General features: G+C 46.7%; 3 protein-coding genes across 3 annotated transcripts; 2 read left to right on the top strand and 1 right to left on the bottom strand.

Annotated features, from left to right (window-relative positions):
- Nucleotides 1–8424: 8424 nt before the first annotated feature.
- Nucleotides 8425–8866, bottom strand: LOC132649289 (histone H2B type 1-C/E/F/G/I-like). Its single transcript, XM_060372874.1, has one exon. The coding sequence runs from the start codon at nucleotides 8842–8844 to the stop codon at nucleotides 8464–8466; it is 381 nt and encodes a 126-aa protein (XP_060228857.1). The 5' UTR covers nucleotides 8845–8866; the 3' UTR covers nucleotides 8425–8463.
- A 259-nt stretch (nucleotides 8867–9125) lies between these two features.
- On the top strand, nucleotides 9126–9705 carry LOC132649287 (histone H2A type 1-E). Its single transcript, XM_060372872.1, has one exon. The coding sequence runs from the start codon at nucleotides 9141–9143 to the stop codon at nucleotides 9531–9533; it is 393 nt and encodes a 130-aa protein (XP_060228855.1). The 5' UTR covers nucleotides 9126–9140; the 3' UTR covers nucleotides 9534–9705.
- Nucleotides 9706–11414: 1709 nt separating this feature from the next.
- Nucleotides 11415–14547, top strand: LOC110560244 (uncharacterized). The gene is made up of 2 exons (XM_060372516.1): nucleotides 11415–11826; nucleotides 14058–14547. The coding sequence occupies exons 1-2, from the start codon at nucleotides 11422–11424 to the stop codon at nucleotides 14487–14489; spliced, it is 837 nt and encodes a 278-aa protein (XP_060228499.1). The 5' UTR covers nucleotides 11415–11421; the 3' UTR covers nucleotides 14490–14547.
- Nucleotides 14548–16484: the final 1937 nt, after the last annotated feature.

The raw sequence follows: 16484 nt of genomic DNA, 5'->3' as shown, positions 1-16484 counted from the left end.
TGATGATACCATAGTTTGCTAGGCAACCCAGAAGCAGGTGCTTAAATACTAACATTCCTCCCTTTTTCCATAATTAAAAGATGAGTAACTTGGGCTTCTTCTCCTGTAAGACAAGTTAAAGTATATAAATTTAGGTTCACTGGAAGCAGCTCTTGGTTGCTGTGCAACAGGGTAAAAAAGAAAGGAAAAAATAATAATAGCAACAAAATGGCCAGATTACATGGTCAAGAGGAAGAGGGAAAGCCGCTGCACTGGAAAGTTCAGGGTAGAGGGTTGCCAGTACAGAGTTGCCAGCCATGTAAGGCAGCAAGTAGGAACTGAGGAACTCTGGGAGAACCTGGAGCTGCTTGTTCTGGTCCTGAAGCACACCATTCCAGCCTTTTGTTAATAATAAGAGAATGATGGGCATAGATTCTCTTCTGGCTACTTCCTGCTGACACTGGGGGTGCTGTAGGGAGGTCAAAAGGCTGACATGCTGGCCAGGTCTAGGAATAACAGGCTGTTATGATGCTGTCCAGGGTCTGTGAGAACATCCATGGCTGGGAGGGAAAGGGCAGGTCCAGCTTGACAGAAGTCTGTGAGGTCAGATAACACTTGTGGTAGCTGCTTTGGTGCTGTGGTGGGTGTAGGAAACACCTGGGTCAGGCAGGATATTGGAACATATATAGAGGCAAAAGACAAAATTAAGTAGGTTATGTAGAAAATTCCTTTAGGTGTAAATTTAAAACTTTTGGGAGAGCGAACAGAGGTGGAAGGTTTGGATCAAAGAGACTTGAACATGGGAACCTCCATTTACCCAATCACTGGCATAATTAAAAAGGTTTTGCTTTGGATCTGTGAACTAAGGAAACTGAGGCCGGGTTTGGTTACAGAACTGTGTAAGATTAGAGATCCTTAAAGCGGGCACACCTGAAATCCTGCAGAAGATATCCAGAAGAGAATCTGGAGGAACGGACAAATGGACTATTCCCATTGGGAGGGTGGGAGTCGGTGACCTGTCAAGGCATCCCAGGAGCAAGATTTAACCCAGTAGAAATGGTCCTACCTGATCCAATAGCTCATCAGCTTTGGCCAGAGACCAAGGGCAGAGCTGCCTGTAGGAGGCACAGTTTACCTAGCGCTCGGATTTTCGTAGGCGAGTGTGAGGGTTAAAAACTGTGCACACAGAGGGGAAAAAAAAAATCTCTCCCAAGGGAAAGAGGAAGTCCTAAATGGAGGTCAGCAAGAAGGGTCAACCGTAGCCAGTGAAGACTGTGGTTGGGGGAGGGGGTCCCTCCATCTCAAAAGATAGTAGGAAGTTGCTGTGAAAGACCAAAAGATAGCAGCGATCGTTAACACTATGTAGAGTAGGCGTGGTATAGCAAGAGCTACCTCGCTGCATTCTTTCCTGCCTTCCGGTTCCGGGGGGTACGTGACTTGGCTCACAATCTGCCTTCCCTGTTCTGGGTACGTAACTTAACTACGGCTTTGTTCAAACCACCCAATCAGAACCCTGTAACTGCTTCTCGCTTCTGTAACCGCGCCTCCTGCTCCCGAGCCCTATAAAAACCCGTCACCCTAACCGAGAGGCGCGCAAGTCCTCGGATAGGCTTGGTCGCCCCGGGTACCCGTGTATCAAAATAAACCTCTTGCGGCTTGCATCCGAAGGCTGGTCTCGCTGTTCCTTGGGAAGCGGGGTCTCCCCGTCTGTATAGGCTCATGGGAGTCTTTCAGCTGGAGCTCAACGGTCAAGCTTCCCCTACCAAGAGAGGCATTTTATGCTGACAAATGAAGAGAACTCACCAATCTAGCTGGTGTTGCATGCAACAGATAGCAATCTAGGAGCCAGGAAAGGGAAGTCCCAAAACCAGGGAAAGGGGAGGAATCCCACCTTTTGAGACAGGCAATAAAAGCAAGTACTTATCTGGAGCCCAGCTGACCTGAGAGGTTGATTCAGGTGGATTTCCTGCAGCTTACAAGAATTATTTTTAAGTTTTATGAAGGAGGTAAAACTTTAGACATGTTAGCATCGCAATTGTAATTTGCACTGAAAAATATACATTGTAGAAAAGGCAGTAGACATACACATTTGTGCTAACAGCATAAGCATTCTTTACGGTGAGCTCTGAAAAGGCACAGGCCTTTCATGAAGTGGAAGTGGAGGCTCACTTGATCTTAACCTTTAGAATAAGCACACATTATGGAGATTTAAAATTTTGAGCTTGGAACCATGATAGTGGTATAGTGGAATGTTTTACATTAGATTAATAAATCAGAGCTCTATAAAGGTCAAAGCTCTGGACAGTCAATGCAACAAGTAGCATAGCAACAGGAGGAAATATTAAGCATTCTACCTATTTAGGCTCACCTTAAGTTAACTTAGACCTTGCAACCTTTATAACTTGCATTTGCCAACACAAAACACTTTTCTGAAAACACTTTCTTAGACCCTCAAACATTTATAACTTGCATTTACCAACCTTAAGATGCTTTTAGACTCAAACATGTATAACTTGGGTTTACCAATCTTAAGACATTTTTTTAGACCCTCAAACAACATTTATTTTTTTGAGGCAGAACTTTGTGCCTAGTTATTTACCACGAGACATAGGTGAGACTGCTATGAACATTTATTGTCCTTTAGCTAAATAAAGGGATGGTAAAAGGTATCATTCAGGCCTTTTTCTAGAGTCTGGCAACAAGTCATATTATATCATGGCCTGACAATAGCAACTCGAGGACTCAGGCTTAAGGCCTGGTCTCCTGCATATGAAGAGAACTGAGAAGGCATCTGAAGTCTCCCAGACAGAAGTTGGCAACATGTCTGTGAGACCCCAGTGTGAGGCCAAAACAGACCTGCAATGTTACCCTTGGCTGGGTGAGGGTGGTGGTGGTCACTGAATCTAGGAGCCATTTGTCCTCTGCCAGGCCAAGGAGCTGCAAGGCTGTGTCTATGGCTCTTGTGCGGTTGAGACTTCATGGCTGGGCACAGAGAACAAACCTGCATGGGAGCATTTTGACTTCCAGAGGCCAGTTTGCCAGCAGGCAGCCATGGCTGGTTAAGGCAGCTGTGGGACCAGCATTCCCTTTGGCTGCATTTGAAACAATCATCTGGCAGAATTGACTTTTGGCTATACCCTGGTGGGATGGGGCACTGCAGACCTCTTGTTTGTGTGTGTGTGTTGTTTGTGTGCGGGAATGCCAACAGCCTCAGCAGCAGCCAAGGTTTGGAGCATAGTTTTTGCTCTAAATGAGCTTGTCGGGAAGGTTCTCTTTTTTATTATATTTACCAACTCTTGTATGGTGACTCAGTGACCATCCTCAGCTGTTTAGTAGAGATGGCAGTGAGACCATGTTTTCATCTGTAGAACTATAAATATATATTTGAACATGTTAGAGAACTTGATCATCTATGACTATTAACTTGCATTTATTAACCATTAAATATTAGGACTTTTAGGTTTTGTCCCTTTTAAGTTGAAGCCTGAAAAGTCATAAATATAATCCATTAAAGTGAGAGCATAAGTTTTTTGTATGTTTAGTTTATAAAACTCTAAGGCTATTCTATATATTAATAATAATACCACTTTTACACAATAAGTCAAGGATATTTTAAACTTTTGATAGTGAAGATATAGCACCATGACCAAGTTTTAACATAAATAAATCCTCTAAAATATAACTTAATTTAGAAATTCGTAAAAAACTTGTACATAGTAACCCCTGAGTTATAAGTTTTAAAACCAACAATATCGCTGGAGAGATAGATGGCTCAGAGGTTAAGAGCACTGGCTGCTCATCGTAGAGGTCCTGAGTTCAATTCCCAGTAACCACATGGTAGTTCATAATCATCTATAGTGAGATCTGGTGCCCTCTTCTGGTGTGGAGGCACACGTGGAGGCAGAATGCTGTATAAATAAAAATAAACGCTGTATAAAAAAATAAGTGAATTAAAAAATAAGAGATGAAAAAACTTTACAAAAAACCAACAATAGCATAGAACAGTATAGAGCAATTTTAAAATTATATTTAAATTTATTATAGCAAACTTAATAGCCAGAAAGCCTAGTGGTGAATCTGGATCACAGGCAGCTCATGGCAGGAGAAACAGCATTTATTAATTTAGGAATTGATAACGTAGGCAGTTAGACGTACATTTTAAATTAACTTAATCTTATAGATCTTTATAACTTTGAAATTTTAGCATTATTGAACCAGGGTTGAATTATAGATATTGTAAAACATAAGTTTGAATTTTTCTAAAAATCCATACCACTTTAAAACGTGGCTTGTTGCTGTCCTAGTCTAAAAGGAAACAAAACAAACAGAGAATTATTTATGATTAAGGAAATATATATATATATATATTTTAAGAGCAGAGCATACAGAAATCAGGAAGAAAAGATTTTTTAATAGCTGGGAAACAGCACCTTAGGGGTCAGAAATATTGGAGGCCAGCGTATAGAACACTTGGAGCTTTGCAGGAGTGGGGTTGGGGCGAGCACACGGCGCGGCTTCTCGACAGGACGACTCCCCAGTGCGCGTGCACAACTGTGGCGGCACATTGAGGCCACACTGAGGTGTTTGTCGGTGGACGGGGCTGTCCCGGCCCGGTTTAAAACTCTCTGCGTGCGCATGTCACAGAAGTCTGCTCAACTGAAAACCCTTCTCTGCAAGCCAGCCTCTAGCGACAGTCGGGAAATTTAGAATCTCATCCGTGGAGCCAGAGAGAGTGGTGCAATCTAAGGCCATTGGAGTGTGCACAGGGTACCCAGTAATTGCTTACCAGGAGGCAGGCTGTGTCTGCCTGAAGCAGTACGCCAGCGATTTCCCCAAGCCGATTTTGGTGCCTCTGTGTCCCAGGGGCTCACCCGAGCAGCTGCCCCCGCAATTAGCAAGACAGATGTGAGCATAAGGGCAGTTGAGAGAAATTAAAGATTTTAGGTATAGGTGGCTGGGAGAGATGGAACAGAAAAAAAAAAAAAAATCTGTTGCAGCCATCCCTAGTCCTATCAGATTAAAGGAGTCCAAAAGGGGTCCTAGCAAAACAAGAAGACACCCTTCCTGGGTTTCAGCACCAATGTTGGGACCAATCAGTGAAAGATGAGGCCCACAGTAGATCTTATATGAAGGAGGTTTATTAGCTGGAGATGAAGAGAGAGAGAGAAAGAGAGACATGATAGAGGAAGAGGGGGCGCCCCGACAGAGAGAGCAAGAAGGCAAGAGAGGCCAAGAGAGAGATAAAGTAATGGGTTGGTCCTTTTAAGGAGCAACATAACCATGCCTGCCAGGTGTGGCCACCAGGCCAGGGACACATGATGCCATCATAGGTTGCTAGGCAACCAAGAAGCAGGTGCCTAAATACTAACAGGTCGGGGTGTGAATGCCTTTGCAATTTCTATAACAGATGAGCTTAATTTAAATCCTTATTCCCCACCCACCCAGAAATTAGTTTCTCTCTGAAAAGACAACCCACCTCTGGAGTCTCTTTCTCTGTACCAGCAAGTCTGGGAGGGCAGGGACTCGTTTCTCCTGCTAGAAGAAAACGAGTGACAGCTGATGTTGAATTACACCTTAGCTGTGACGCTGATGTCTATGACTACACATGTACTGAGCTGAATTATGCAAGTTGTACTTATAACACACAGAAAACATGTGTTCATATTAATGGGAAATAAAAGAAGCAGCTTCCCCGTGGCCAATGAGAGGAACTCTTGGGTTCCCTTGGAGAATCAGGGCAACAGGGACAGAAAGGTGTTAGGTGGTTGGCGGGCCTAGAGGCACTCAGCCCACTCTGTACAACCCTCAGCCACCTACTGTACGCAACCAGCTTTTGACCGTAACATTCCCATCTTTGCTGTTATTTGCTTCATAAAACACAACTCTTCTTAGTTTTCTGTTGCTGTGTAAAGCGGCATCACAGCCCAGCACGTTAAAACAGAGTTCCGTTCTCTGCTTACAGTGAGAGGAGAAGCTGTGCGAGCACTGGGTGGCTGTTCAAGACCTAAGTAGCCTGGAGTGGTGGGACACCATGATCCTGCCTCCCCTGAGGCTGAAGCAGGAGGATGGACAGTTGTGGTCCGGTTGGGGATACACAAGGATCAGATCAATCTGTATTATCCCAACCAAGTCATTTGTGTCAGTGGAAGCTGATGATCCCTGAGTCTCAAGCTAATGTCTGGGAAGTAGGTGGCTGCAGAGGGCCTTTTCATCCTGTTTCTTTCCACAAAGCGTCCTCTGTCACCCTGAGAAGCAGTGCACACTCATGGAAACATACACAGGCACACAATGGTATGTGCTTGGCACTATCCTGTGTCTTGGAGACACTCACCACATCCGTGTTTAGACAGCCTGTGATGACACTCTGGCTACAGCATGTTCTGAAGCTGGAGTCTGTATTTAAACAAATGTAGACTTATTAGCTCTGCAAATTCAGACAGTCTCTTACCTGTCATTGAACACTTGCCTTGTGGTCTGTAGTATCAGCACAAGAGCAAGTTACTTCATGAAGACGCTGTAAAGATGAAATGACTTAAACTGGGGGGATGGGGGTGGCACACCTCTTAATCTCAGCACTCAGGTAAATCTGAGTTTAAAGCCAATCTGATCTACAGATTGAGTTCCAGGGCAGTCAGGGCTACAGAGAAACCTTGTCTTGAAAAACTAAAACTGAAATGTGTTAATGAATGTAAAGGATTTTAAAAAGCGTCATCTAGCATAAGAATTTACTTCACATAGTAATTATTGTGAAAAGGTACCTCTGTCTCTGTTTGTCCACTGTTAGGGTCTGGAGGAAGCTGCACAAACCGGACACCGATCTCAGATATGGATGGTTTATTGAACGTTAACACTCCAAGACTGACCACTGACCATGGCCAGGAACACAGTGGACTCGTGAGCCAAACTGTGACAGTGATTGTCTTTCAGTTAGCTTAAAGGCAAAAACCTCAATTAGCTCACATGGAGGGCAGTGTGGACAGGGGAACAGGGCAGTCCTCTCTGACTCAGTCATTTTTGTAGACAAAGCAGTTCTAGCTGACGTTTAATTTGAGTGGTCCCAAGTGGAGTTCATGGCTAGGGCCAGCTGTGCTTCCGGTTGGGGAATTCCTAGGAGCAGCAAGGCCACAGAGGACACTGAACAAACATAAGTTTTTGGTCAACCTGACCTTGCACGGAGCTTTCAGGCAACAAGCTGAGATGAAGTGCCTGGTCAGCCTGAAACAAAAACTCTGCTGATGTTACCCAAAAGCGGCAGGCCTCATCACACTCAGCAGAACGCTGTATGGCAATTTGCTACGGCCTGATGGCTTCCAGCCTTTTGAACAACAAACTATGTTGCTAAAACAAAACAAAACTCAGAACACACATTTTAGGTATTTTTCAAAACCTGTAAACTAATTCTAGAGGTAGAATTTCAGGTTACGAATGATATTTGCATATCTAACTCCAACAGCTACTTATTAAATTTTACGTCAAAGTTTTAACAATTTGGAATAATGGTCAGGGAGGCTTGTTCAAGACTTAATTCCTACCCTACTAAGCTGATTAGGTAAACAGATATTGACAGCAACATTTAGGAAACACAGGTGGCTTTAGTGATATCCAGAGACTTTTCTAAAAATGTGCTTGAAGTCGTTAATTGGGTGAAAGTATGTTAACTTATTGGTCATTTCGAAAAAGTGATGTCTCCGTTGCAGGTGTGATGTGCTAACAGCGTATTGGTTCTACAGATAATCCCCACTCACTAAAGCTGAGGTCTAAGGCTAGTCTTTCCATTCTACGACAACCGAGGTTGTAAAGTGCATTTTTCTAATCTGCAAATTGTTAGGCAGCAAATGAAGACATCTTGGTGACTTTTTTTTCTTGGTTAAATTAATATCCGTGAGCCCACATTTACTCTTTGGAAATACACACATTAATCCAGGGATCCAATTCATCTACAGAATTCCGTGTGGAGCGCTAGAAAAAGACCAGGGATTCACCGATAGAAAAGAAAAACTCCTGGTGGGCTCAGGGCCAGGGAGAGGAATGATCCAGACCCAAAGGCCTTGGGAGAGGAGGAACGACCTTCAGGACAGGATTTTACCTCGTGGCCGCCTGCTAACTGATGGCCTCGCCAGACAGGACTCACTGCCCACAGTCCCTTCAAGGAAATGGGCGCAGTGGCCCGACTTGCCCAGCCTAAGCCACCATTGCCTAGGTTCGCCTGATTTGGTCCAGCAAATACGCGGGACGCCGGGGACTCACCTGCTGCTCACTGCGTCCGTCACTTGTCGGAGGGAAACAGAGCGAGGCTTCCCGGGGGGACACGCGGAAACGCCTGTAAGGACCAGCAAGAGCAGGAGCCTCGCAGGAAACCTAAGGACCAACGTGTCCACGTCTGTCCCCAAAATGGAAAAGGGAGAACGCGCGTGCAACAGCCTTCTGCGGTGAAAGGGTGGGTGGCTCTGAAAAGAGCCTTTGGGTCAGGAGTGAGCCGGGCGCTCACTTGGAGCTGGTGTACTTGGTGACGGCCTTGGTGCCCTCGGACACGGCGTGCTTGGCCAGCTCCCCGGGCAGCAGCAGGCGCACGGCCGTCTGGATCTCCCGCGACGTGATGGTCGAGCGCTTGTTGTAGTGCGCCAGGCGCGACGCCTCGCCCGCGATGCGCTCGAAGATGTCGTTGACGAACGAGTTCATGATGCCCATGGCCTTGGACGAGATGCCCGTGTCGGGGTGCACCTGCTTCAGCACCTTGTACACGTACACCGAGTAGCTCTCCTTGCGGCTGCGCTTGCGCTTCTTGCCGTCCTTCTTCTGCGCCTTGGTCACCGCCTTCTTGGACCCCTTCTTCGGGGCGGGAGCGGACTTCACGGGCTCGGGCATCCTGACACGGCGCGCGAACTGCAGCGCCCGGGACGCCGGCCCTTCGCTTTATAGAAGCCGCATGCAAATGAGGCGCAGGAAGGAACACTTGCGATTCGCTCACAGTGGAGGTGTCGTCACCGCGGACTCCCGACCAATCGAAACGCCCGTCGTCATAAACGCTTCCCATTGGTCTAGAGGAAAATGCGAAGCCAGCCAATCGCATTGCATTCTTTTCGCGCCCATGGAAAACTATAAGAGCGAAGGTCCTTCGCGTTCGTTTTGTACAGTTGGTAACGGCTGTTTACTGTTTGGACATGTCTGGACGCGGCAAGCAGGGCGGCAAGGCCCGCGCCAAGGCCAAGACCCGGTCGTCCCGGGCCGGGCTGCAGTTCCCCGTGGGCCGCGTGCACCGGCTCCTCCGCAAGGGCAACTACGCGGAGCGGGTGGGCGCCGGCGCCCCGGTGTACCTGGCGGCCGTGCTGGAGTACCTGACGGCCGAGATCCTGGAGCTGGCCGGCAACGCGGCCCGCGACAACAAGAAGACGCGCATCATCCCGCGCCACCTGCAGTTGGCCATCCGCAACGACGAGGAGCTCAACAAGCTGCTGGGCCGTGTCACCATCGCGCAGGGCGGCGTCCTGCCCAACATCCAGGCCGTGCTGCTGCCCAAGAAGACCGAGAGCCACCACAAGGCCAAGGGGAAGTAAGGCGGGTCTTGACGGATCCCTTCGTGTGTAAAAACAACGGCTCTTTTCAGAGCCACCACAGTCTCTTTTAAAGATCTGGCACTTTACGCTATTTTCGTAGCTATTTTTCTTGGCAAAATACTCCCCAAGTTCTCATTCCCCCGTAGTATTGTAGCACCTACCGATCGATGTTTAAATGCTAGTTTTGCCTTCATTATAGGGAAAGGAGTGAGTGTTGACTATTCCCACTTTAGTTTCATAGGTCTGGATCTCCCGATCACGTTCAACCTGCAGCCCTCTGTCTATTCCCTGCTTCCCTGGTCCTCCTGCGTTACAACCAACATTGGTCTGGGGCAAGCAGGCCACTCCCCCATCCCCGCCCTCCCGAGGAGGACTGTGGGAGTCCCCAGGAGTATTTAAAGCCCAACCTTCACTGATTCTTTCTCTTGTTTGATCCTCTTGGACCCCTTTCTGTGTTCACAGCCAGGCACAAGAGCGCCTTGTTCGATTATATTGAGCTTTGATCCACGTGGGATAAAGCCAGTAGAGGCTCAGGTCTCCCGAGGGCACAAGTACGATCGTACATCAAGGACAGCCAGATGGCTAAAAGCCAACGCATCGTGGCACCATTAGGGCCTAGCTATCCTTTGACAACAAGCCCGGGATATCCTGACCCAGGTGAACTACAAGATGACTTTAAATACAATGTTATGAAGACCATGGAGGGTTTCAAACAGGGCATTAGTAAACTCCTTGAAGAAATAAAGGAAAATGCAACCAAAGAGGTAGAGGCCTTTAAAGAGGAAACAAAGAAATAGGTATACAGGATAAGCAGGTAGAGGAAATTAGCAGAATTTCAAGACTTGGAACTAGAGCAGTAATGAACACAAACTAAAACACTTCAAAATCGAAAATCTCTGTAAAGTCAAGTGGAAATGAATCGTTCAAATCAAACCTAGGAAACCCAAAGGCTCTTTTCAGAGCCACTCAGCCGTTCATCAGAAAAACTGAACACTCAAAAGTGGTGCATTGGATTTGTTCCGCGGGTTGACTGCCACACGGTTTGCTCAAATCATTGCAGCCATTTGTTTACATTGTATTAACTCTATTGGGCCAAATTCCTTGCACCCCCTCCCCGCTTGGGTAGGCTGGCTAAGCGTGGCGTGTTCTCTAGAGTTAGGGGTGTGGTGGTGCACACCTTTAATTCCATCACTCCAGAGGCAAAGGCAGGCTGGTCTCACTGTGAGGACAGCTTTTTCTCCAAAGCGAGTTCCAGGACAGCCAGGGCTACACAGAGAAACCCTGATTCAAAACAAAAAGACTGGTGTTTTAAACACTTATCGAATTCATGTTAGGACCCCTGGAGAAGAGCACATTTACTGGAAAACAGCTAAGCAGTATGTAATCCTCACTCGGATGCGGATTATGTGCGGGACTGACGCGTCCACACAGCCATTTGCCAACACCAAAACCAGCTACAGAGGTCAAATCATTTGGTGGTATCACAATTAGACACATTTCCACTCCCTTTCCTCACCTCTTTCTGGAAACCGAAGTTGACAAATTCCAGGGTCCAAGGTTCTAATCAGTAAAAGCCGTTTTTAGAAGTTATTACCCAATTCATGTCTTTTCCTATGGTCTGAAACAGAAAAGGGAGCCCTAAGGAAAAGCCTTTTAATGACAATTACATTGATTCCCAGGAAAACTTCCACTTCTTTGCAATAAGGGAAGTTGCACACTCTGGCTGCAAACACCCAAACCGTCCTCCGCCTGCAGAAAACAAAAGGGCTCAACAGCCAATTATATTGTTCCTGCAGTCATGTGGACCAATCAGGATCCGGTCGTCTGTATAAAGGTTGGTCGCGAGGCGTTCTCCTCCAGAGTTTAGTTTGGGAGCTGAACTGTAGCAATGGCACGTACGAAGCAGACGGCCCGCAAGTCCACCGGCGGCAAGGCCCCGCGCAAGCAGCTGGCCACCAAGGCTGCCCGCAAGAGCGCGCCGGCCACGGGCGGCGTGAAGAAGCCGCACCGCTACCGGCCCGGCACCGTGGCGCTGCGCGAGATCCGGCGCTACCAGAAGTCCACGGAGCTGCTGATCCGCAAGCTGCCGTTCCAGCGCTTGGTGCGCGAGATCGCGCAGGACTTCAAGACCGACCTGCGCTTCCAGAGCTCGGCCGTCATGGCGCTGCAGGAGGCGAGCGAGGCCTACCTGGTGGGCCTGTTCGAGGACACCAACCTGTGCGCCATCCACGCCAAGAGGGTCACCATCATGCCCAAGGACATCCAGCTGGCCCGCCGTATTCGCGGAGAGAGGGCATAAGTTGCTTAGTCAAACGTTCCCCAAAGGCTCTTTTCAGAGCCACCACCCTTTCACTTTAATGACTGTTTACACTATCCGATGTTGGTGGGTTAGGACGGTAAAACCATACCTGCAATCAAGTTTCACAAACAATAGGAACTTGTAAGCAGGTCAGAATGGTATGTGCCTTTCCCAGCACAGAGCTAGCTTCCAATTTAGTACAGTATCAAGTAAGCAAAACCCCCAGCAGGATTCAGACTTGAACTCTTGCAAAATACCCTTTTTTTGTTTAATTAGTACAGTGTTGGAGACTTGTCCGTTTCACCCAATCGTTCCAGCAGTAAGGCGAAACTCCAGGAAGGCCAGTCTGTCCAGGTTCTTGGCCAGCATGCAGCCGTCTTACCGGCGTGCAATGAGCCTTAGAGAAAGGAATTTCCCACTCTGGCTTGCTTTGGAGGTATGAAACTACAGTTTGTACTTACTACTTTGCTGAAGAGGAATTCTGGCTTCAGTAACTATGGGAGAAAAGATGGCTATATAACTGTGTCTCATCAAGAATATTAACAGGATCAGGATAAACTATAGTCAAGGCAACCAAACCAGCTACATTTCAAAATACATTATGCAATGGACATAATATTTGACGCTAAATATGTCACTTGGATATAAGAATTAAAGAAGAAACAGGAAAAATTTCCTGTTAAGTTGCTCAGCTCTGTCACACCAAAAAATATTGCCCGTCAGGGAGGGAGGATTCCTGTTAGGCTAGCCTCTCCTGATTACTACATCTAATTACCTTCACACACATTAATAACTCCTTCTTGACCCTTAGAAGATCTGATAAGCTTCATTTTTCAATTTTCCTAGGCTTTCTGCAAAGCACTTCTCTGTATATTTCATAAACCATCTCCCTTTAAAGCCTGCCTTTTGTCAGTTTAATTTTGAAGCCCAGCACTGAACTTTACGAAGAGGCAGAGGGATTTTTTTTTTCCATTTTTCAACCGTTTTCATTAGAGAATCAGAACCAAGATTTCTGTTTCAACATTTCCCATAATGCACACAGAGCCTCGGCCTCAGTTGCACCGCGTCAACTGCAACCTTCTATCTTTCAGGCTCTTTTAGCTCCTGTCGTAAGGAGAGCGCTTTGCACACCTGACTTTGTTAGAAACGCCAGGCAGACCTCTGCAGAAGCCGAGGCATACCTGTCAGCCAGCCGCAAAGACTGCTGCGATCCAGGCTGTGAGCGAAGGCCGCGTCGGAGCCTACCTTACAGGCAGGGACGGCCCAGTCGCGGCAGCTAGCTCCCAGTGTGAGGTGGATGGAGCTATTTTCAAGTAGGCCTCCTCCCAACCCCTGAAAATCCTGGCAAGGTTCTCTGGCAGATCAGGTCAAAACTGTTCAGAAAACAGCATTCCTACAGTCTGACCCTAAATGTATTTTTTTTTTTTTTGGTCGGGGGGAGGGAGGGAGGAAAGGGCCTGGGCAACACACGGAATGACACCCACCGTGCCTGCCATCTGCTGTCTGGCCGGGCATCATGAGAGGCAGCCGTGGCTGAGCTACTGCGGAGGCTGCCTCTGCCTCCTAGAGCTGTGTACGTTTCTCTGTGCAGACTGCCCGGCGTCGCCTGGGAACTGGCATGCTGTAACTTTGTAACTTGCAGAAGGATGCCAAACACCAGCCCGGGTCCCTTTTAACGTTACTGTAGCGTGGTGGCCACAGCTCAGTGCCTTCTGGGGTTGTAGATCCAGGAAGTTGTCCGTTCACCCATTTTGAAAAATTGCGCGCCAAAAATCTCAACCGTTGAGAGAGGGGGAACTAGGGAGTGCAGTTTCTAAAGAAGTTTCCCGTGATAGAACCTCCGCAGCCGATCTTAGGTGCGATCAAGCGTGAGAAGCGCGGATCAATCCAGGAATACATAATTTCTTGTCAACTTTCCTTTGAGGGTTTTTTTTTTTTTCCTTTTCATTATATTTTTGCCTTCCTTAAATTAACAATTCAAAGATCTTTTGATTTTTCTTGGAATGTTAATTCCTAGGAGAATTTAGAGTAAATTTTACGTAAAAAAAAAGAAAAAGAAAAAGAAAAGAAACTTGCATTTTTAAAACAGAGGGGGGCGACCCTTTCATCACTAGGTTTAAACGCAGACCAATCTCCTGTCTGGAACTATGATGTCAGGAGTTTACTGTCCAATCCGGAAGGGAGGCGCGTTATATATACTTATCCTTTAGCAGTAGGGACAATAGTTACACTCTGCTCAAGCAGCTATGGCACGTACGAAGCAGACGGCCCGCAAGTCCACCGGCGGCAAGGCCCCGCGCAAGCAGCTGGCCACCAAGGCTGCCCGCAAGAGCGCGCCGGCCACGGGCGGCGTGAAGAAGCCGCACCGCTACCGGCCCGGCACCGTGGCGCTGCGCGAGATCCGGCGCTACCAGAAGTCCACGGAGCTGCTGATCCGCAAGCTGCCGTTCCAGCGCCTGGTGCGCGAGATCGCGCAGGACTTCAAGACCGACCTGCGCTTCCAGAGCTCGGCCGTCATGGCGCTGCAGGAGGCGAGCGAGGCCTACCTGGTGGGCCTGTTCGAGGACACCAACCTGTGCGCCATCCACGCCAAGAGGGTCACCATCATGCCCAAGGACATCCAGCTGGCCCGCCGCATCCGCGGGGAGAGGGCGTAATTTCCCATCCGCTCATTGCTGCAAAAGGCTCTTTTCAGAGCCCCCACATTTTCCCCAAAAAGAGCTGTTGACTTTACGAGTTAACATTTTTTAAGTTGGTCACCTAAATTCTTAGTTTCATGCCTCCATGTTTTTTGTAACGCCATTTATTGTTCCCTACCATTTTTCTTGATCACTCTTAAAGCATCTAAAGTTTTGGAGATTGTTCATTGGAGCATTTAAGAAGTCACCAGTAGCAGACATTGCATAAATAGAGCTGTGCTCAGTTTCTGCATGTTCTTTGGTAGTTTACGGTAATTTCTGGAACCTTGGTGTCTTTCTGGTTTGTAAAACTGCCAAATCCTCCAGCGTATATTAGCCTCTCAGATGTACAATGTCCATCCTAAATACTATGATGGCAGTGTCCCCTAATTTTCTTGGAGCTTGCTGAGTAGTGTATGTTCCTTGCCTAGGATAAGGGTTTTTTGGTGGGTGGGTAGAGGCAAGGCTTCACTATATAGTAACCTTTTGGAACCACTGGAACCCTCTTAAATGCCAAGGCTGTCTTTAATTAGCGCGTTTAAGGACAAGTACAGCCTAACCTTTTTGAATCAAATATACCCTTTTTACCTTTTTCTCGTTTAATGCTCTATTGTAAGGTTAAATTAGCAATTTGCTATATAGGTCTGATTGTTTTGTGCCCCATTCCCTTTATCTTGCATCATACTCTGACATTTTCTTTTAACAGTATTCTGTAAAGTCAAAAAAGTTACTAGCTCGAGGGTCATACAATTTCCTATGCAGATCATCTGTGACAAATACAAATTCCTCTTTAGCATCCTTTAACTTTTACATTTTTTTTTCTTTCTAACATATCCTTTACTTTTTATTTCTCTCAAAAACATTTTTTTCTTGTATGTTTTTCAAGACAAGGTTTCTCTGAGTAGTTCTGGCTGTCCTGGATCTATAGACAAGGCTGTCCTGAACTCACAAAGATCTGCCTGCCTCTGTCTCCCAAGTGACTGGATTAAAGGCGTGCACTATCACCATCTTTTCAAAATGTTAGAATCTATGTTTGTGATGGCCCTTGAGCAGTATTCTAAGATAGTAACCTGGTTGCTTCTAAATATGCAAGAACTACCCGTGTGTTAGGTCAACAGCAAATTTACTGACTATTTGCTTAAGAGCATGCCTGTTGTTTGCTCAATGTTTGAAAATCTCAGTGGACATCTCATTGGAGAGCTGTAGGCTTTCCCTGGATAATTTTATGGAAGTTTTATAATTATTCTAAAATAAACTATTTTTAGTATTTTGTCTTCCAAGTATGCCTAGGAAATGATGAAGGCCTGTCAATCAGAGCCATATCGCATTTATTTTGACCTAGAGTTAAGGTGGTTGGTGTCTGAGGTTCGTGATTTGTTTTTAAATATTTCTGTTACTTTTAAAATCTTTATGTGTATGAGCTTTTGCTAACATATATGTACATGCCTGTGTGTGTGTGTGTGTGTGTGTGTACCACTTAAATGCCTGATACCATGTGACTAGAAGGCCTGAGATCCCCTCCAACTGCAGCTACAGTTGCAAGCTGCTACGTGGTTGCTGGGAGCCAAACCCAGATCTTCTAAGAGCAGCAAGTGGTCTTAACAGCTAATCCATCTCTAGAACTCCAAAATACGACACCTAGATTCTTCCTAATTTCATATCTACTTCTCATCCTTTTGTGGCTGGTAGTACCTTCATCTAAAACATCCTCTCTCTCTCATATTCTCAGTATCCCTCCTCAGCCTCTAAGCTCCAGGACTTGTTCACTGGAGCCTTAAACATACACCATGTTTAGAGCAGCGGACTCCTGTCTTAAATGCTTAGAGCTCTGCTCGATTCCCACATGTTCCTTGGTATTGATGATCCTTTCCAGCTCCTAGGTGGTGGGGATGGGAGACATGGAAAAACCCTCCAGCGATTGTTAGACTCCATGGGGTACAGTGTCCATCCCCCCTTTCTGTACGCCAAGCTGGG

This window comes from Meriones unguiculatus, chromosome 19, assembly GCF_030254825.1.
Source record: "Meriones unguiculatus strain TT.TT164.6M chromosome 19, Bangor_MerUng_6.1, whole genome shotgun sequence".
In the NCBI taxonomy this organism is placed as follows: domain Eukaryota; kingdom Metazoa; phylum Chordata; class Mammalia; order Rodentia; family Muridae; genus Meriones; species Meriones unguiculatus.
Note: the sequence above shows the minus strand (reverse complement) of the source record. Positions and strands in the feature narration are given on the sequence as shown.

Coding starts and splice junctions, on each gene's coding strand:
- LOC132649289 (XM_060372874.1), bottom strand. CDS start 8,844: ATGCCCGAGCCCGTGAAGTCCGCTCCCGCCCCGAAGAAGGGGTCCAAG.
- LOC132649287 (XM_060372872.1), top strand. CDS start 9,141: ATGTCTGGACGCGGCAAGCAGGGCGGCAAGGCCCGCGCCAAGGCCAAG.
- LOC110560244 (XM_060372516.1), top strand. CDS start 11,422: ATGGCACGTACGAAGCAGACGGCCCGCAAGTCCACCGGCGGCAAGGCC. Junction 11,827..14,057: donor GCCGTATTCGCGGAGAGAGG/GCATAAGTTGCT, acceptor TAGGGACAATAG/TTACACTCTGCTCAAGCAGC.